The 21,770-nt window shown below is 38.4% G+C and overlaps 1 protein-coding gene and 2 long non-coding RNA genes across 7 annotated transcripts in view; 1 reads left to right on the top strand and 2 right to left on the bottom strand.

Moving 5' to 3' along the window:
• Positions 1-21,770, top strand: part of LOC126634641 (UPF0481 protein At3g47200-like) — a 44,468-nt gene that overhangs the window by 14,841 nt on the left and 7,857 nt on the right. The window contains exons 1-2 of one of the 5 annotated variants that reach the window (XM_050305176.1): positions 2,135-2,286; positions 4,061-5,451. The exons of 2 other annotated variants lie outside the window; for them this stretch is intronic. In XM_050305176.1, coding sequence (XP_050161133.1) covers positions 4,063-5,400 — 1,338 coding nt within the window. In that variant the 5' untranslated portion in view covers positions 2,135-2,286; positions 4,061-4,062 and the 3' untranslated portion in view covers positions 5,401-5,451. Of the gene's footprint in view, positions 1-2,134; positions 2,287-4,060; positions 5,452-21,770 lie in introns of those variants that run through there. 2 more of the 5 variants (XM_050305177.1, XM_050305174.1) reach the window with 2 other exon arrangements.
• LOC126634647 (uncharacterized) overlaps positions 1-21,770 on the bottom strand; it is a 43,207-nt gene that overhangs the window by 14,018 nt on the left and 7,419 nt on the right. Inside the window, exon 2 of the long non-coding RNA XR_007627412.1 lies at positions 5,008-5,106. This is a non-coding gene — a long non-coding RNA (uncharacterized LOC126634647). The remainder of the gene's footprint in view (positions 1-5,007; positions 5,107-21,770) is intronic.
• On the bottom strand, positions 17,770-19,367 carry LOC126634646 (uncharacterized). The gene is made up of 2 exons (XR_007627411.1): positions 19,115-19,367; positions 17,770-18,147 (listed from the first exon to the last, which is right to left on the bottom strand). It is a non-coding gene; the product is annotated as an uncharacterized LOC126634646 (long non-coding RNA).

Here is a 21,770-nt window from a genome sequence, read left to right as displayed (position 1 = left end):
TGCTCCTGAGGCGAAAAAATTATGTTCTTCATTAAAGACATAATTTTTTGGGTGAAATGTGAAAGATATATTTGATTTCAAAACTCCACCCTTCTTTTGTACGATTCTAGAAAAAATTGAAACAAACTCCACCATTTAGTGTGGTTGAATTTTTGTTTTAAAATTAAATTACATTATAAAAGAGTGAGAATTGTTCTTTGCTTCAGCAACGAAAAAATTATGTTCTTTGTAAAGACATAATTTTTTGCACAAAATGTGAAAACATATTTTTGTTTCAAAACTCCACCTTCTTTTGTACAATTCAAAAAAGATTGAAACAAGAGTTAATCTCAGTTTACTACCCTGAAGTTTTTTTATTTTCAACATTTCATACGTCAAGTTTTTTTCGTCCCAGTGTGGTACCTAAAGTCATAATTCTTGACACTTCCATACATCCATTAAGTTTTTCATCAAAACTTATGTTAATTGATGACGTGGCATCACGTGGACAGTGATTGAATGCCACATATCAATATGGGCCCATGTGGATATTAAATTTTTCATCTTCAATTCTTCATAAAACCCAGCAAATATGATTTCATAAATTTTCAATATTTCTCAATATCCAGCAAACCTAACTCCATAAATTCGACATTTTTCCATAACCCTGTGAACCTAACTCGACAAAATTGCAGATTGAAATTGGCATAAAAATTTGAACCTGGATTGAAGGGTAAGAGACGACCCTTGACCCCTGCAATTCGCATGACCTTGCCCTTCGACCCCTGCATTCCGAATCGGGAATCTGGGTCGTGCAGTTGACCGTGAACCACCCAGCATTATTCGAGATTGAGCTTTCTGTCGGCCAGCCAGCCAACTGGGTTTTTCGGATTAGGCTGCGACGACGATGGGTTGTCTTTGGATTCAAAGTTGGTGACGGTAGAGGATGCCGAATAAAAGACCCGGTGCCGCTGCTGCTACTAATACACCTGCAACTTCTTGAGAAGCAGATGGACGAGATTCTTTCTCATTCTAGTTGGATGGGAGGTAAGGGAAAAGAGTTGGCTACAAATATGAGGAAAGGAAAAAAAGGGAGTGGATTCATTCTACCGCTGCCCTCATATGCAATCGGATTTGAGAGTTATGGTTTGGTTTTTTTTTTTTTTGAATTTTTAATTTATACACGGATCCCTTAATGGCACGTGGCGCCCAATCATTATCCACATGAGCATCACGTCATCAATTAACGGGAAACTTAACAACCAAACTAACAGATGTATGAGACTGTCCCAAAATTAACATTTTATGTATGACTGTGGAACGAAAAAAACTTCATGTACTAAATGTTGAAAACCATGAAACTTGAGGGTAGTAAACTGAGATTTACCCTTGAAACAAACTTCACATGTGGTTGAATTTTTGCTTTAATATTAAATTGCTTTCTTAAAGAGTGAGAATTTTTCTTTGCTTCTGCAATGAAAAAAATTATGTTCTTTAACAAAGGACATAATTTTTGTGGCAAACTGTGAAAGATTTATTTGATTTTAAAGGTCCACCCTTCTTCTGTACAATGCCAAAAAAGATTGAAACAAACTCCACCCTTTTAGTGTGGTTGAATTTATGCTTTAAAATTAAATTACATTCTGAAAGAGAGAGAATTGTTCTTTACTCCTCCAACAACAAAAAAAATTATATTCTTTGTTAAAGACAATTTTTTTGCAAAATGTAAAGGATATATTTGATTTCAAACATCACCCTTCTTTTGTATGATGCCAGAAAAGATTGAAACAAAATCCATCATTTTAGTGTAGTTGAATTTTTGCTTTAAAGTTAAATTACAATCTTAAAGAGTGAGAAGTGGTTTTTGCTCCTGTAACGAAAAAATTATGTCCTTTGTTAAAGCCTTTTTTTTTTTGGTGAAATGTGAAAGATATATTTGAATTCAAAACTCCACCCTTCTTCTATACGATGCTAGAAAAATGAAACAAACTCCACTCTTTTAGTGTGGTTGAATTTTTGCCTTAAAATTAAATTACATTCTTAAAGAGTGAGAATTGTTCTTTGCTTGTGCAACGAAAAAATTATGTTCTTTGTTAAAAATTTTGGAGGTGTTAAAGGTGCGTATTAGGGCTTCCTTATGGGCAATATATATATGTATAAAGCTTAGATCTCCATTCTCATACATAATATTCTAGCACAAAACCCTACCCCATATAGGAGTGCATAAGGCATTTAGAGAGAGAAAGATCTTTGCTTATTTAATTGCTGCTCGTGGTTGAATCTTGTTCATATCATTGGCTTCTCAAGGTTAGTATTTTTAGTGTGTGTATTATAAAAGACTTACACTTTGATCTGCTGAATCCTCTTCTAATTAACGTCCTACATAATTGCATTTGTTAAATTTTCAAGTGCATGGTTCCTATCCCATTTTAGTTCATCGTTCCACACCCGTGTCAAACTGTGATTATCAGGAATATAAGGGTTTGTCTATTTCAAAGTGAATGCACTAAGTATTATCCTTTTCTGAAAATATGACTTTAGCCCTTGAAACTCAAGTTTCTTCACATAAAACCCGACATAGTATTTTTACTTGAATAAAACCCAATGACTAGGCTTCACATTAGCAAATTCATTAATTTTGTTTGACCTTACACATTTTGCATTTTCCAGATGCCTAAAATACCCCTAATTACAATTTTAATGTATACATTTAATTCTATGCAGATTTGAAGGGAGAGATTAATGAAAAAAAACAAAATGCATTAATGTTTAAATTCATTGCATATTAATTTATCATAACAAACTGTATGTTAATGCTTCTGGCAAAATAAATAAATAAATAAACATTATGTTATATTTTCCTTAAGATTTCGTAATTGTTTTCCAAATTTGCATAAAATTAGACAATTTTAATTTAATCTTGTTAATTTCTTACCAATAGAAACTGAAAGGGAACTATGGAGTAATTTACATAAAAATATAGGTAAATTATTTGGACATATGTGTTAGTAATAAAATAATCTCAGTACATGTAAAAATACATGCAAAATAATTTACCTACAAAATAAAAGAATGTTATTTGATTGAAAATTAATTTATCTACATTTTATATGTAATAATGCACGTAAAATAATTTAGCTACAAAATAAAGGAATGTAAGTTGATTAAAAAATAATATATCTACTACTTTTTGTTTATGAATTTTAATTTACCTTTTTTTATACAAACATAATGTACCTACAATATATAATTCCGACTAAATCTAATATAAATGTGCCCAATATATGTAATGATGCATTTAAAAAAATTTACCGACAAAATAAAGGAATGTAGTTTGATTGAAAACATAATTTATCTACCACTTTTTGTTTATGAATTTCAATTTTCCTTTTTTTCTAGAAACATAATATACCTACAATATTGTTTAATTCTTATAAATAAATAATGTACTTATAATTTACCTATTGTTTAATTCTTACAAAAAAATTAATTTACTTATATTTTACATATAAATATAGATAAATTATTTTTAACACTCATATATAATAACAAATAAAATATGGCTAATGTATGTAATAATCTGTGTTAAATAATTTACCTAAAAATAAAAGAATATTAATTGATTTTTTTTATCAAACAATATTATTTTATGCAAAATAACTAATCGTACAAAGGATTCTTTTTTTTTTCATACGAAAAATGTGCCTATAATTGTTTATGAATATGGATAAATTAATATAATATATATATATATGTTAATAATATTTATGAAACAAAAAAGGTAAAATTTCCATATGGGGTTAATTGCTAATCATAATTAGCGTGATTAAGAATATTTATTAACATAATTAGGGTTTTGTGGCATAAGTTGTAAATATGTTGTAATAATTGATTATATATTTGTCTATATGGTAGTCTATTTGAAATTTGGGTTTTATTTGAATGTTTAACATTAGGTAGGTTTTTGTTTGGAAAATAGGAGTTTCAATGGTCTTTCTTTAAAGAACCCTATTATTTTTAAAAATTACTTCAGAATTTGTTTCGTTGCAATTTGATTCAGAATTTTTAAAAATATCTACAGTCATGCAGAGTGAGAGAGAAATTAGCGAAGTTGATGATCGTACTGCCATGAAGTCCGTTCCCATAGAGTGTATTGTAGAAGAATTGACAAACAAAATCAAACCAAACCTTCTCAATGACTCGCCAGTGCCAGCATCATGCAGCATCTTCAGAGTTCCCGACCAGATTCGGCGGAAAAAAGTACAAGCATACGAACCTGACGTCATCTCAATCGGACCCTTTCACCGTGGCCAAGGTGGCCGTCGATTCCGACTCATGGAAAATGTGAAGCGCTGGTACTTACAGCGCCTTCTCTTACACGCAAGCATGACTTTGCCAGACTTGATCGAAGGTGTCGTGGATTTGGACAAGCGCGCTCGCGATTGTTACGCAGAGCCATTGGATCTCAACAAGAAAGAATTTGTTGAGATGATGGTACTCGACGGATGCTTCCTAATCGAACTATTTCGAAAAGGACCTTCCGACGAACAACATGACGAGAACGACCCCGTTTACCGTATGTCCGGCATTCGGCTATATCTTTACCATGACCTTCTCCTGCTAGAAAATCAGCTACCATGGTTTGTTCTCGAGCGAATATACAGTTTAACCGCGGTGAAGAATACTACTTGCGAAGGACATGCCTCCTCCCTCACCAACCTTGTCCTCAACTTCTTCATAGAATACCTCGGGGACAATCACATTTTAAACCGGAGTGAGGAACTCCATCCCAAATTCCTGCACATACTTGATCTCATAAGAACCGTGATCGTTGCCCCGTTTGAAAACCAGAGCAAGGGGACACAGATGCCGAGGATTCCAAACGTAACAACTCTGTCCGAAGCTGGCATTAAATTCGAAAAAAGTTCCAAACCTTCGAGTTGCATATTGGACATAAAGTTCGATAAAGGGGTTATTACTATGCCACGACTAGTAATCGACGAGCGGACAGGGCCGCTCTTCAGGAACCTCATCGCCTTCGAGCAATGCTACTACAGCTGCCCTCACATGATAACAAGTTACGCCGTCCTGATGGATAATCTCATCAATTCAAGCAAGGACATCGACCTTCTTTCCGACGAGAAAATACTTGAAAACTGGTTGAGCTCGGAAGATGCTGCGCAGTTCTTCAACGATCTGTACAACGACACGACGGTCATGGGATCCTATTACGGGAATCTCTGCCAGAAAGTGAGTGATCATTATAACCGAAGGTGGAACAAGTGGATGGAAAAGCTGAGGCGCGATCATTTTAATTCGCCGTGGGCGATTATTTCTTTGGTTGCGGCGCTTATTCTGCTGGTTCTCACAGTGTTGCAGACAGTGTATACAATTCATCAGTATTATTATCCTCCTAAGTAGTTATATTAATTTGGATGTAAGTTAACAGAAATATTCGGTTTGTTATTGTCATGATCTGTTTCGCTGCCAACGCTTAGGGCTTGGACATGATATGGGTTTTTGTGTGCGTGTGTTAGAAACTTGAGAACTCCGCCTATGTCTTACATGGCCGGTCCCAAGCCCGGATAAAGGAGGAGGGGGAGGGCGTCAGGTAGTCGACAGCCGGCACTCCATGATCACGTCGAATCCTTATGAAAATGAATCCAGAACAAAATCGCGCTAAAGCTAGGGCGTCACCCGTAAGTGGCGCGCTGTGTGGCCTGAGCACAGTGATAAGTGAGCAAGGGTCGCTGTATCTCCATCGGCACCCGGATGCAGTGTTAAATGAGCAAGGGGGCCATAGAAACTTCTTTTCGAACGACTCCACTCAAAGTTGTTTGGGAGCATATGCTCCTATCAACTTTACCCGGGACACACAAAAGAAGTACTTTGATCCTATTAGACGGGGGAGGGTGAAGAAGCTAGGACAGAAGGGTAGAGTTCAAGAGAGCAAAATGCGTTTAGGAACGTGGAATATAGGAACCTTAACGGGAAAATCTATGGAAGTAGTGGAAGTTATGGTGAGGAGAAGGATAAATATTATGTGCCTACAAGAAACTAAGTGGGTTGGTAGTAAGGCAAAGGATCTAGAAAACTCAGGGTTTAAACTTTGGTATTCGGGCACAAATAGAACGAGAAACGGTGTTGGCATCATCGTGGACAAGACCTTGGTACAAGATGTTGTAGATGTCAAGAGGGTAGGAGATAGAATCATGGCAATCAAGATTGTAATAGGACAAGAACTTATCAATGTGATTAGTGCGTACGCACCTCAAGTAGGGTTGGATACGAGTTCGAAGGAGAAATTTTGGGAAGATCTTGGAGACTTGGTGCAAGGAATTGCTCAGACGGAGAAGTTATTTATAGGAGGAGATTTAAATGGACACGTGGGCAGGGAGACAGGCAACTATGGAGGTTTTCATGGTGGCCATGGTTTTGGGGAGAGAAACGAGGATGGGGAAGCTATCTTGGATTTTGCAATGGCATATGATCTCTTCTTAGCCAACACCTTCTTTAAGAAGAGAGAAGAACATGTGATCACCTACAAGAGTGGGTCGTCAAAAACACAAATAGATTTTCTTCTAATGAGGAAAGGGGATCGTATAACTTGTAAGGATTGCAAAGTTATACCAGGAGAGAGCGTGGCTAATCAACATCGCTTGTTGGTGATGGATGTACATATCAAAAGAGTAAGACAAAAGAACAAGACTTGGAAGTGCCCAAGGACTAGATGGTGGAATCTAAAAGAAGAAAAACAAGCCATTTTCAAAGAGAAGGTAATCACCCAATGTGTGTGGGATAGAGAGGGGGAAGCTAGCCAAATGTGGGATTCCATGGCTAGTTGTATCCGAAAAGTAGCAAAAGAGGTATTAGGAGAGTCCAAGGGCTTTGCCCCACACCAAAAGGAATCTTGGTGGTGGAATGAGGAGGTACAAACAAAGGTGAAGGCTAAGAAGGAATGTTGTAAAGCCTTATACAAGGAGAGGACTGATGAAAATGGTGAAAGGTATAGAAAAGCGAAGCAAGAGGCGAAGAAAGCTGTCAGAGAAGCTAAGTTAGCGGCTTACGACGATATGTATAAACGACTAGATACCAAAGAAGGAGAGTTGGATATCTATAAACTATCTAGAGCAAGGGAAAAGAAGACAAGGGACCTAAACCAAGTGAGGTGCATCAAGGATGAGGATGGAAAGGTTCTTGCTACAGAGAACGCGGTTAAAGACAGATGGAGAGGTTATTTTCATAATCTTTTCAATGAAGGACATGAAATGAGTGCTTCTTTAGGGGAGTTGAGTAACTCAGAAGAGTGTAGAAACTACTCTTTTTATCGTCGAATCCGGAAGGAAGAAGTGGTTGTAGCTTTGAAGAAGATGAAGCATAAAAAAGCAATAGGCCCAGACGATATACCAATCGAAGTGTGGAAACTTTTGGGAGAGACAGGTATAACATGGCTCACTGACCTTTTCAATAGGATTTTGAAAACGAAGAAGATGCCAAATGAGTGGCGAATGAGCACTTTGGTGCCTATCTACAAGAATAAGGGCGACGTACAAAATTGCATGAACTATAGGGGTATTAAGCTAATGAGTCATACAATGAAGCTCTGGGAGAGAGTCATTGAGCATAGATTAAGGCAAGAGACACGGGTTTCGGACAACCAATTCGGGTTCATGCCAGGGCGCTCAACCATGGAGGCAATCTATCTCTTACGAAGATTGATGGAAAGATATAGAGATGGGAAAAAGGATTTACACATGGTCTTTATAGATTTGGAAAAAGCGTATGATAGGGTCCCAAGAGACATTCTTTGGAGGATTTTAGAGAAGAAAGGAGTACGAGTAGCATATATCCAAGCTATAAAGGATATGTATGAAGGAGCAAAGACTGCCGTAAGAACTCATGAAGGACAAACCGAAAGCTTTCCCATAACTGTAGGATTACATCAAGGCTCATCCTTAAGTCCTTACCTTTTTGCGTTGGTAATGGATGAGTTAACACGACATATTCAAGATGATATTCCTTGGTGTATGCTTTTCGCAGACGATATAGTGTTGATAGATGAAACTCAGGAAGGGGTAAATGCAAAGCTTAACCTTTGGAGAGAAGTGTTGGAATCTAAAGGTCTTCGCCTAAGCCGATCAAAGACAGAATATATGGAGTGCAAGTTCAGTGCAAATGGAGGCCAAAACGAGTTAGGGGTGAGGATCGGAGATCAAGAAATACCAAAGAGCGACCGTTTTCGTTACCTAGGATCTATCTTGCAAAAGAACGGAGAATTAGATGGAGATCTCAACCATAGAATACAAGCTGGATGGATGAAGTGGAAGAGTGCATCCGGCGTGTTGTGTGACCGCCGTATGCCACTGAAGCTCAAGGGAAAATTTTATAGGACGGCAATAAGGCCGGCGATGCTGTATGGCACAGAATGTTGGGCGGTGAAACATCAACACGTACACAAAATGGGTGTAGCGGAGATGAGGATGCTTCGTTGGATGTGTGGGCACACGAGAAAGGAAAAGATTAGGAATGAGGATATCCGGGGTAAAGTAGGAGTAGCCGAAATTGAAGGAAAGATGAGAGAAAATCGGTTACGGTGGTTTGGACATGTGCAAAGAAGGCCTACTGACGTTCCGATTAGAAGATGCGACTATGGGACAGAGGTGCAGGGCCGAAGGGGTAGAGGAAGACCTAGGAAAACTTTGGAAGAGACTCTAAGAAAAGACTTAGAGTACTTGGATCTAACGAAGGACATGACACAGGATCGAGCACAATGGCGTTCTAAGATTCATATAGCCGATCCCACTCAGTGACTTGGATTTTCCAAGTCTCCAACCGAGAAGTTTTCCTCATTCGGGAAATTAAGAGAACACTACCCCAACCTACATGCTCCACTCAGAAACCTTCAACATACAAGCTTTAACAAAAGAAAATTCAAAGAACTTAGCGAAGAAGGCTTTGGTGTATTTAACACAATACGTTGAAATGAAGGAAAGCTTATTTATTGATATCCCCGATAAGCTACAAATATGTACATATACATGAGTCAAAATAAGCACACAAGAGGGAGCCTTCACAAAGGTTGCTTAGGAGAAGTCTCAGCAGTCGGTAGAGCCCCAGAAAGAGAAGGCATCGGAGGGGGATCATTTGGAGCCTCAGTACTGGACAGAACCCTAGAAGGAGGAGGCATCAGAGGTTGATCATTTGGAGCTTCATTACGCGGTACAGCCCCAGAAGACGAAGGCAATAAATGCCTTTGGAACAAACCCACAAATCTCTGATGATCAAGTAAAACCTGACCATCAGTTTCCTTCATCTGGTCAAGCTTCCTCTTCATGTTTGTAGCATAGTCATGTGCGAGCCGGTGCAACTGTTTATTCTCATGCTTGAGCCCTCTAATCTCCTGTTTGAGACTCATCACTTCAGCCGCCAATGATTCAACTTGGCGGGTTCGAGCAAATAGGCGTTGGGCCATATTAGACACAGAACCTGCACACTGAACACTGAGAGCCAGCGAATCCTTAACAGCTAACTCATCAGACCGTTTGGAAAGTAGTCTGTTATCTTTGGGAGTGAGAAGGTTCCTGGCCACCACCGCAGCGGTCATATCATTCTTCATCACGGAATCCCCAACGGTAAGAGGACCAGTAGGGGAGACGAAGGATGGGCGCCATATGTTGTCTGGAGAAGGCGGGGCTGCCTCTTCAACAAGGTTCAAGTCAAAACGACGGTCGGAGGGGCCAGACATTTTCAAAGGTGTTGAAGAGAGAAGAGGTCGGACAAATCAAGATCTTAGAAGTGCAAGAATGAAGCTTCTACTGGTGGAGATTCAAGTGTGCTTTGGAACTTAATGCCAGCCCCTATAAAAATCTGCACTCGACGAAGCTTCAGAAATCGAAGAGGCGCCTGCTCAGAAATCGAAGAGGCGTTTGCTTTCTCAAAAGCTGGGCTGCTTAGAGATCACGAGGGTTGATCTCAGAAATCGAAGAGTCGTTTGCTTTCTCAAAAGTTGGGCTGCTCAAAGACCACGAAGGCCGATCTCAAAAATCGAAGAGGCGCTCGCTTTCTCAAAAGCTGGGCTCCCCAGAGACCACGAGGGCCGATATCAGAAATCGAAGAGGCACCTACTTTTCCAGCCTTTTCCAGCCTTGTCAGCACCTGTCACACGCACACTCAGTTTTGCGGAAATTATGGGCATTCTGTCAAAGACTTCTGGGGAAGTAGAAAACACATGAATCTTACTGTTCAATCACCCACTTCCCACACGCAACAATAGCTCATGGGTACCACAGATAACTTTGCCAAAGTTCTCTGCCAAAGTTGAGCACGTGAAGCTTGCAGCTCCCACTACATCGCTCTGACCAAGAAGGGTAAAAGAATAGCAAAGAAACAGCACTAACAAAGTTTAGACCCATAAATTTTGAAGGTCTAGCTACCATATTATTACCCACAAGGGTAAAGGAACAGTACCACTGCTGGATAATTGGAAAGTCCCTGTGTGTCAACCTCTGTGCTTCGTGGCAAGGTAGACTAGCAAACATGCCCAACCTTTACTCACATTCGAGAAAACACTCCCAATAAGATTGCTTGCTCCAAAATCGAAGAGGCACCGTCCTCCGAATCTCGAGAGCCAGACTCCCAACATGACTACTTTCTTAAAAATCGAAGAGAGGGTAAAGGAACAGTACCATTGCTGGATAATTGGAAAGTTCCTGTGTGTCAACCTCTGTGCTTCGTGGCAAGGTAGACTAGCAAACATGCCCAACCTTTACTCACATTCGAGAAAACACTCCCAACAAGATTGCTTGCTCCAAAATCGAAGAGGCACCGCCCTCCGAATCTCGAGAGCCAGACTCCCAACATGATTACTTTCTCAAAAATCGAAGAGACACTGCTCCCCGAATCTCGAGAGCCAGACCCCCAGCATGATTGCTTTCTCAAAAATCGATGAGGCATCGTTCTCCGAATCAATCGAAGAGGCGCTCGCTTTCTCAAAAGCTGGGCTGCTCAGAGACCACGAGGGCCGATCTCAGAAATCGAAGAGGCCCTACTTTTCTAGCCTTGTCAACACCTGTCACACGCACACTCAGCTTTGCAGAAATTATGGGCATTCTGTCGAAGACTTCTGGTGAAGTAGAAAGCACATGAATCTTACTGTTCAATCACCCACTTCCCACACGCAACAATAGCTCATGGGTACCACAAATAACTTTGCCAAAGTTCTCTGCCAAAGTTGAGCACGTGAAGCTTGCAGCTCCCACTACATCGCTCTGACCAAGAAAGGTAAAAGAATAGCAAAGAAACAGCACTAACAAAAGTTTAGACACATAAATTTTGAAGGTCTAGCTACCATATTATTACCCACAACTGTAAAGGAACAGTACCACTGCTGGATAATTGGAAAGTCCCTGTGTGTCAACCTCTGTGCTTCGTGGCAAGGTAGACTAGCAAACATGCCCAACCTTTACTCACATTCGAGAAAACACTCCCAATAAGATTGCTTGCTCCAAAATCGAAGAGGCACCGTCCTCCGAATCTCGAGAGCCAGACTCCCAACATGACTACTTTCTCAAAATCGAAGAGAGGGTAAAGGAACAGTACCATTGCTGGATAATTGGAAAGTCCCTGTGTGTCAACCTTTGTGCTTCGTGGCAAGGTAGACTAGCAAACATGCCCAACCTTTACTCACATTCGAGACAACACTCCCAACAAGATTGCTTGCTCCAAAATCGAAGAGGCACCACCCTCCGAATCTCGAGAGCCAGACTCCCAACATGATTACTTCCTCAAAAATCGAAGAGACACTGCTCTCCGAATCTCGAGAGTCATACCCCCAGCATGATTGCTTTCTCAAAAATCGAAGAGGCATCGTTCTCCGAATCTCGAGAGCCAGATACCACAGACCACTTTTTCAAAGTGCTCTGACAGAGTTAAAACACGTGAAACTGGCAGCTCCCACTACCGTGCTATGACCAAGCAGGGTAAAGGAATAGCATTACTACTTGTTGTTAGGGAGACTCCTATATATGTCGACCTCCATCCCCAACGGACAGGCAGACCTGCAAAAATGCTCAACCCTTCATCATATCTGAGAGGGCACTCCCAACGAAGCCTTTCGAAATATTCAGCTTTCTTTCCCCCCGATAATACCTCTGCAAACAAGCTATACTAGAGCAAGAATATCTCATATCATCAGGGTTAAAAGCAAGAGTATCCCATATCATGCTTTTTTCCTGTCTTTTCTTTTGGCCTTGTTTTTACCTGCAAGACAAGGAGAAAGAGAGCAATCAGTCAGCACTTGGAATCAAGCTTCCAGCCAGGAACTGACTGCCTGGAACCCCTTACCTGATTACTTACCTGGCATTGCTCTCGAGTACTCATCTTCAACATCTTATGTTTCCAGGGAAGATTCCGCATCTGCTTGAGGAACAGATAGGGCAAGTGCGAAGGATACAAGGAAGCATGTGGAGACAAGCGTAACAGCACACGTGCCGATACATTCATTACTCTGTCAAAAGCAAAAGTATCCCATATCAGCAGGGTGGAACGTACTCTAGATTTGATGGACTTGTTTTGACCCTCAAATTCTTCAGTCGGCCTTATACTCTGGAGGAAACCAGAAAACCCTCCAGCTCAGTTCAAGAATAAGCCTGTGGAAAGTTACTTCTTCAAAAGCAAAAGTATCTCATATCATCTCTTCTCATTTTTCTTCTCTTTATCCTTCATGCTGCTGTAAGATGGGGAGAAGGTGAACAATCAGTCGGAGCTCTGATTGCTTACATTGTCTGTCACCTCTTTCAGCAGACCCCCTAGCTCGGCGACTTGGGGGACTCCTACTACATGGTTTGTATCGCGCTTGACCAAGCCTGAAACTACAAGTAAGCTTCAAGTGAAATTGATACATTACCTTGTGCATCTCCACCAGTTAAAGATACCACCCCTGGATGGAGGAAGAGTACTTCCAGAGAAGATGCCACATCTACCTATGAGACAGATAAGGCAAGTCAAGACGACACCACACTCCGATACTTAGAAGTTTCGTGATTACGAGATCATTCTCCCACAATATTTCCTAATGTCATTTGTACTAAATCATTCACTTGTACTCACTAAATGAGAGCTTGAACCTATGTACTTGTGTAAACCCTTCACAATTAATGAGAACTCTTCTATTCCGTGGACGTAGCCAATCTGGGTGAACCACGTACATCTTGTGTTTGCTTTCCTATCTCTATCCATTTATATACTTATCCACACTAATGACCGGAGCAATCTAGCGAAGATCACAAAAAGCGATCGTTTTCGCTACCTAGGATCTATCTTGCAAGAGAACGGAGAATTAGATGGAGATCTCAACCATAGAATACGAGCTGGATGGAAAGAGTGCATCCGGCGTGTTGTGTGACCGTCGTAGGCCACTGAAGCTCAAGGGAAAATTTTATAGGACGGCAATAAGGCTAGCGATGTTGTATGGCACAGAATGTTGGGTGGTGAAGCATCAACACGTACACAAAATGGGTGTAGCGGAGATGAGGATGCTTCGTGGGATGTGTGGGCACACGAGAAAGGATAAGATTGGGAATGAGGATATCCGAGGTAAAGTAGGAGTAGCCGAAATTGTAGGAAAGATGAGAGAAAATCGGCTCCGGTGATTTTGAACATGTGCAAAGAAGGCCGACTGACGCTCCGGTTCGAAGATGTGACTACGGGACAGAGGTTCAGGGCCGAAGGGGTAGAGGAAGACCTAGGACAACTTTGGAAGAGACTCTAAGAAAAGACTTAGAGTACTTGGATCTAACGGAGGACATGACACAAAACCGAGCGCAATGGCGTTCTAGGATTCATATAGCCGACCCCACTTAGTGGGAAAAGGCTTTGTTGTTGTTGTTGTTTGTTGTTGTTTGTGTTAGAAACTTGAGCTACAAGTTTCGTCATTTGAAGATTTTTTGGACAACCATGTAGTTAGAACTTACGTGTGACGCCTTGATCAGTTGTCTCGTCCGACCACCAAATAAGATATTGTCATATTGTTATATCTTGTATTAGTTGTTGAAGGTTTTGTTTATTATGATTGTTATCATGGTCAAGGTTAAGTTTTATATATCCCTCTTGACAGATTGTATTTTCCTTCTCTTTTTAATAAAACTACCTGATTGTCACTTTTCATGATAGCAATGCTGAAGTGGGATTGACTTTGTGGCTTTACCTGAAAAAATAAAATAAAATGCTGTCACATTTTCGTTTACCTTCTACCTAGACTTTTATAGACAAATCGATAACTGTGTAATCAAAGTAGGGGAGGCTATATGACCTTCCTAATCAAACCTTCTCATTTTGGCTCTCTTTATCTTTCTTTAATGTTGCTCGATGATTGAAATGTCTAGTTTTCGATTCGGACTTGGATTCTCTGCCCTCCCAATTCGGTGCCCTCCCTGTGCCCTCCTGTTTGTGTGGTCACTGTTAAGCCACGTCAATATTTTATATTACTATTTTTTTTTTGTCTTATTATTTTTATAAAAAACAATATAAAATGTTAGCATGAATTAACCGTGACCACACAAAACAGGAGGGCACGGGGAGGGCACCGAAATGGGAGGGCAGAGAATCCAAGACCTTTCGATTCACCCTATAAAAATAAACCAAAACGCAATTGTGCTACATTGTAGAAAAGTCAAGAATAACCAAATTAGAAGGTTGATAGCATACCTTATCGGAATATCGATAATATCATAATATGAATAACATGCAGATAGTTGATAACATATCAATATATTTGTTTAATTTTTTTTATAAAAATGGAACATTGCACCCCCGTTGTTTATTTAAGTTTTTCTGGTTAAGCCTTTAAAGAAGGTAAAAAAACAAGCAGCTACTTGTATCAAATACTTAGGGCACTAGTGGATAAAGAAAACAGTTTTAGAAATCTGAATAGAATTGCTACTTTCGTTTATTTTTTGGAGGCAGATTGTTTGCCCTCCTTTTCCCATACCATTCTTATCTCATCCTATTTATGCGGTCACGGTTAAGCCATGTCAACATTTTATATTAATTTTTTAATATAAATAATAAAACAAAAAGCAATAGAAATATAAAATATTAACGTAACTTAACCGTGACCGCACAAATATGAAGGACTGTGAAGGGTATGGAAAAAAGAGGGCAAACAATCAGCCTCCTTATTTTTTCTGGTGGTTGAGGCGGTTTTGGACGTTTGGCCCATCCAAAAAATCTATTGCTTCGAGAAAGCTTTAAATTAGGGGTGTGTTATCTACACATCTCATTTTACTTTTCACACATCCTTGATAATTTTTGTTCGTTGATCTTCTTCAATTCATCCGATCCGACGGTTAAAAATTAAAAAGGTGTGTGAAAAGTAAAATAGGATGTGTGGATATCACACCCCTTAAATTAAAGTAAGTCGGTCACTAAATTCCATTTTGTGTAGAAAAACCCAACGACTCTCCTCTCTCATCTGTTTTATGAGACTCCTTTTATAAACAGAAAATTGTTGGAATAATAGGATTAATTTTAGCTGAAGAAGTGGAAATGCTTTCTTGTTATCAATTTATTTCATGATAAATATTTATTAGATGAGACCGGATGTGATTAAGAACAATGATATTTAAGATAAAATAAGAATGACCGCAATTAAAAATAAGATGAGAAAAAATTAATTAAGATGGTTTGTACATGTAAACCGAAAACCTACAGATGATGCAGGTAGAAAATGCGACTATGAGCCGAAGACACATGACAAAAGAAGTAGAAGAAGACATAAAAAGACTTGGAAAGTTGGAAAGAGACTCTAAGAAAAGACATGAGAAATTAGAGCTAATGGAGGACATAGTCTAAAACCGAGTGCAGTGGCGTTGTGAGATTTATAGAATCGACCCCACTAAGCGGAATAAGACCCCACTAAGTGGAATAAGACTTTAAAGTTGTCCTTTGACACTACTGAGATTGAGCATTTTAGTCCAATAATAATTTACTCTACTGGTAAATCGAAAATATTAGTTCAATTCACATAAATATTGAATTCGATACCTAAATACTAAAGTCGTTATATCAAATTACTTACCTAAAATATTTTTCTTAAATAGAATATTGTTGTACAAAACATAGTCTTGCACACGTATTTACGAAAGTACCCAACACCCAGCATCCCGTCCAGCAAGCCACGACACGCGGCATTGTCTCATATATCATATGTAACACATTGTCTTATTGATAGGTCAAGTTGGCTATGAAGATCGTAGGTTCCACCACTCACCAATATATCAAATATTCAAGTCCTCTCCACTGATCACATCATTTTTTTTATGAAAGCTTTAATGAAAAAGGTTTTTTCAAACTTTTTATTAACCAAAAATTATTTACTAATTTTATTTAATAAAAAGAATTTAAACTTTAATGAAAAAGGACAAAAACTAGAAAGAACAACCAAAACAAGGACGCCTCACGTGCAAAATAAGAAATTCATTTTCCATCCATGCCCCTGCCTTCCGTCAGCCCACTTTTGTTAGAATTAAACTTTCATTTATTTACAAATATGCCATTTTCTAGAGGATTCGTCAAAAATAAAAATAAAATAAAAAAACTTTTGCCAGTCGATATCAATTAACCCCCAACATAATTAATTATCTCCAATTCCTTGCCTCGCCTCCCATCAAATAAATTAAAAAAAAAATTCCACAAATCACTACAAAATAATGAACCTTAGATTGGAAAATGACATAATTTCACCGAGTGTATCACATTGCACATTCACTTGTATAATTCAAACTTCTACACAAATCACTACAAAATAATGAAGGTTAAGGGAAGATTTCTTGGATCAACTTAAAATGCAAGACTCACATCAACGTTTATGATTATGTTTTTTTATTTTTTATGGAAACTAGTTTATGATTATGTTTGGTCTGAATTATGTTTGGAAGTCTCATGCAATTGCCTTGGATCTATCTCATTATAAAATTGAACTCATGTGTGTGTGTGTGTGTGTGTGTGTGTAGTGTTCCGTTTGAGAAATAATTAGTGTTTAGTTTACGAAACAATGATAGTACTAGTGTTCTGTTTAATCAATAGTCAGTGTTTAGTTTACGAAATAGTGATAGTACTAGTGTTCTGTTTGAGAAATAATCAGTGTTTAGTTTACGAAACAGTGATAATACTAGTGTTCCATTTAATAAATAGTCAGTGTTTAGTTTACGAAACAGTGATTGTACCAGTGTTCGTTTGATAAATAGTCAATGTTTAGTTTACGAAACAGTGATAGTACTAGTGTTCCGTTTCAGAAATAGTCAGTATTTAGTTTACAAAACAGTGATGGTACTAGTGTTCTGTTTGATAAATAGTCAGTGTTTAGTTTACGAAACAGTGATAGTACTATTGTTCGTTTGATAAATAGTCAATGTTTAGTTTACGAAGTAGTGATAGTACTATTGTTCGTTTGATAAATAGTCAATGTTTAGTTTATGAAATAGTGATAGTATTAGTGTTCCGTTTAAGAAATAGTCGGTGTTTAGTTTACGAAACAGTGATAGTACTAGTGTTCCGTTTAAGAAATAGTCAGTGTTTAGTTTACGAAACAGTGTTAATACTAGTGTTTCGTTTAAGAAATAGTCAATGTTTAGTTTACGAAACAGTGATAATACTAATGTTCGTTTGATAAATAGTCAGTGTTTAGTTTACGAAACAGTGACAATATTTGTGTTCAGTTTATGAAATTAGAGGCCAATACAAACCTTGTATAATCTATTAAATTAGAGGCCAATATCAGTGTGACATGAGTGGTTATCCAATTCCGTTTTGTCCTTTTAAACAATAGAAAGCTAATGCAGCTTTTCAAATTCCCATCATGCACTATAGATTCTGTATATATGTTATATGCGTTTGTTAAGAAAGATGCGTCGGTACGGTCACATACATCTCAAGAAGCCATAATCACGAGGTACCGTTTGAGAAACAGGTCTCTCTGAAGAGAAAATTTCTTGTTCCAAAGCCGTTCGTGATATGTTGTGCACAGCCGTTTCTCATTCCGAAGCTGTTCCTGATTATGCATACTCACACAACAATAATTTCTCGTTCCGAAGCCGTTTGTCGTTGCTAAAATGCACCCCCCATATAAATCCAGAACCCAATAGCCCCAAATTCCTTCATCCTCAAAGACTCCTAATATGGTGATTCGAAAAAATGGTGAATTCGAATGGAATTGAAAATGAAAACAGAGATTAGGAAGCAATGAACAATTCAATTTGTGATACGGAAGCACTCCATACTCAAGCTGTAAAGGGCTGCAAAGAAGAGACCATCGAAACAGTGGCAATATGAAAAGAAAATTTACAAAACGAAAACATAATACTAAGAATAATTGACAAGGAACAAAAACCAAAGTTGAGATGATTTGAGCTACATGGAAAGCACTTCACCCTTGCAATTTTCCAAGATAGTTAAAAGATAAAATGTGCGCATGCATCATTGAGAGGGTTCTTGGATATACTATTCTTAAACTGAACATTATATTATTACGATTTCTTAAATTGAACCTAGAACTGAGCACGAGAACTATCACTATTTCTTAAACTGAACATGCATGAAACAAAAACACAATTACAGGGCACCTACAGATACAACAATAACACCACATAAATTTTCATGCACAAATCCATGATTTTCATTCACAAACACCAAAAAAAACGTTACGATTTTAAACCCCGTGTCCAATTACTAAGTTTCGAGTTTTGACACCCCCGGATTAAACCAGCGGTTCAAACATGGTAGGGGTTTTGTACTAATATCACTAGGAATGTGTAGGAACGTGTTGGGTTTATTATGTTAATTACTGCAAAACCCAATTCATGGAGCTCAAAAGATAATTAAAAATTAGTGAAGAGCCAAACTTCTCCAATACTATCACGAGTAAAACATCATCAAATTATCATGGAAGCAACTAAAGCAATCAAATTATACTTAAAGAAAAAAAAAAATCAGCTGTGTAACCAATGAATCAAAATCAAAAGTAAAAAATGGAACAGGTTTTTACAGAATAATTCTTAAAAAATCGAAAAAAAAAACAGAGAGGAAGAAGAATTACATAATATCAATCCTAATTTAGCAACAGTTTGAGAATTTTGAGTACCTTTTTGTTGATTGATGAGGCTTCGATCGGAATCGGACTTGGAAATGGGGATTTTAGAGAGGGAAGGAGGTGAGCGGAGAGAGAGGGAGAGAGGGGGTGGACGGGAATTAGGTTGTCGAAGTGTGAAAATAGATAGCAATTGGATCAATTTGTACGGGAGTACTTGGAGAAATTTGAAATGGAGGATCAGATGTATATCTATTAAATACTTCTTTTGAATGGGCATAGTATGGAGACGACCTCCATGGGCGCAGTCGCGCAGAGCTTAGCAACGGCATTTGTCAAACCTAACGTTGGAGCAAGACTGATGTTAGGGGGTAAAACTGGTAGTTCGATAAATTATTTTGTTTGGGCCAATTTTAATGGGCTGGTTTGACATAACCATTAAATGAAACTATTAGTTGGTTTTTGGTTAAAATTCAAAATATTAAAATCCTTTTCATTAATTTACTTTTTTTTTTATCTTACGAAATGAGAGAGAATCGAATATAAGATTTGTTTTGAATTTCAAAATGAAGAAAAAAAAAAAAGTTACCATAACCTCCAAACTATATGAATTCTCTCGATAATACTCTTTGAAGAAATTTATGTGGCTGAAAATCGGACTAGATAAAAAGTTTGACCGACTCACAAAGCAGTCAGCCTCTGTACATTTAGGTCCCACTTAGATCATGGGTAGGTACAAACCCTAATATTACAGTTCACTCGCTTGTGAGTGGGTGGTCGAACATCAAAATTTATCAAATCTTTGACATCTGTACAATGGCTTTAAGTCTAACTAAGATTCAGATTAGTAAAAACTTGGTTTTGGAAAATCCAACTATAAAGTTGGAAACTCCCATATTTCTCATAATTTCAAGCACATCCCAAGAAGAGATTTTTCAGTAACACTTAAATGGCAGTATGTTACGTGTCATTATATAAATACAAGAATGTCTTTTTTAAAATGTTCCTCCACTTATATTTGGCATGTAATGTACACCCATATTTCGAATATATTAAAAATTTTCTACATTGTAAGATCAAAGTCAAAAAAGATGAATTTCTTTTCTTTTTTTTGGTCAAGATGCGCATTTCGTTCAAAGGAAAATTTTAAGTTAAGAAATCCAAGTCCCTGAGGCCAACAGTGAAGGGCACGTGATAACACATGCTGACCACTTCCCTTTTGGTCAACAATAAAAGATTTAACAAGTACCAACTTGGGATTTTTTTTTTTTTTGGAAACAAGATATACAATATCCGGGCAAAGATGCCAACAGGTTACAAGAAAGCCTACCAAAGGTGCAAACAAACAGCAGCAAGAACTACAGAAAGTAGTACAAGAAGGTACAAGGGAACCAAAACGCCGCATCTATTGCTAAAGCGTCCATTCTCAAATTACCAAAAGACAATTAAGGAGGGCAAGGAAGACCATCATTGCATAAGACATGGGCCAGGGAAGATGGGGGTCGATTGACCCAAATGTGATCACATACTTCCCTACACTTTCGCGACGCCAAAAAGTCCGCGACCGAGTTGGCCAGTCTTGGAACCCAAGACCAGTGGCAAGCTTGAAAAGCCATTCCCAATCTATAGCACTTTCTGAGAATGGGAAAAGCATCCCAACTGCCCTTCTTTGCCAAATCCCTCAGGCAAGAAATTGCATTGAAGGAGTCCGATTCAATACATATCGAGTTCCATCCGTTTCTAACCCCCAGATTACACCCATGCATTTGAGCATGCCTAAAGTTGTAACCTAATGCCTTTGCTGAGACATAACAAGTTGGGAGTCGCGATTTTCTCCTCACTGCGCATCCACAACAAAGTTCCTTTACTGTCTAGCTGCACGTGTACTATACGACAATGCTCAGGTGAGATTAAACTTGTTAATGAAAAACATAGAACTTGATTTCCCCCTTTCTAATAGGCATCGATCTGATCTCTCACTTTTCTGTTTCATTAAATATGTAATTAAGCGTTTCATTATGTTTTTTTTATAGGTCTTCCTAATGTAATTTCTTCTCTCCCATGAAATGGATAACATAACTTTGAGAAATGCTAATGTGACTCTCCCAATCATTGGTCTAGCCTGGTTGAGAAAGTTGATCTTGACACTTTTTTTCCTTGAGGGAGGCTTGATATAGGTCCACTGTGACAATCCGTCCCTAATTTTAAGAATTTTTAAAGTTTTAATAAAGGATTTTATAAAAATGCCCGTTGAGGTACGTGCATTATTCGAGGTTAATCGTTGTGTCGTGCCATCTAAGATTTGTTTTCTTGACATATCCTCGTAATACTCGCCACTACGGAAGCGTGGGCGCAGACGGTTCGTAATTTGGAGTTATAACGAAAAAGATTTTAAAATTTGAAGTTTGGGCATTTTATAAATTTTATTATTAAAATTTGGATGGCCCAGATTAAAGGAATTTGAAATGGATGGTTGGGATGAGAGAAAGAAAGTTTTGTATGTGTGTGTGCGTGAGAGGAAAAAGAAAACAGAGAGAAAGAGAGATTGGGCAAAGCTGCCCAATCGGAGAAGAAGGAGGAGAGGCCGAATGGGGAGAGGAGAGAGGAAGCTGACTGGCCAACCAGAGGAAGGAAAGGAGGAAAGGAGAGAGGGCGAGAAGCGGGGGAGAGAAGGAACAAACGAGTTTTCCCCAACCCGTGTACCCGCGCG

The sequence above is a fragment of the Malus sylvestris genome, chromosome 9, assembly GCF_916048215.2.
Source record: "Malus sylvestris chromosome 9, drMalSylv7.2, whole genome shotgun sequence".
In the NCBI taxonomy this organism is placed as follows: domain Eukaryota; kingdom Viridiplantae; phylum Streptophyta; class Magnoliopsida; order Rosales; family Rosaceae; genus Malus; species Malus sylvestris.
Note: the sequence above shows the minus strand (reverse complement) of the source record. Positions and strands in the feature narration are given on the sequence as shown.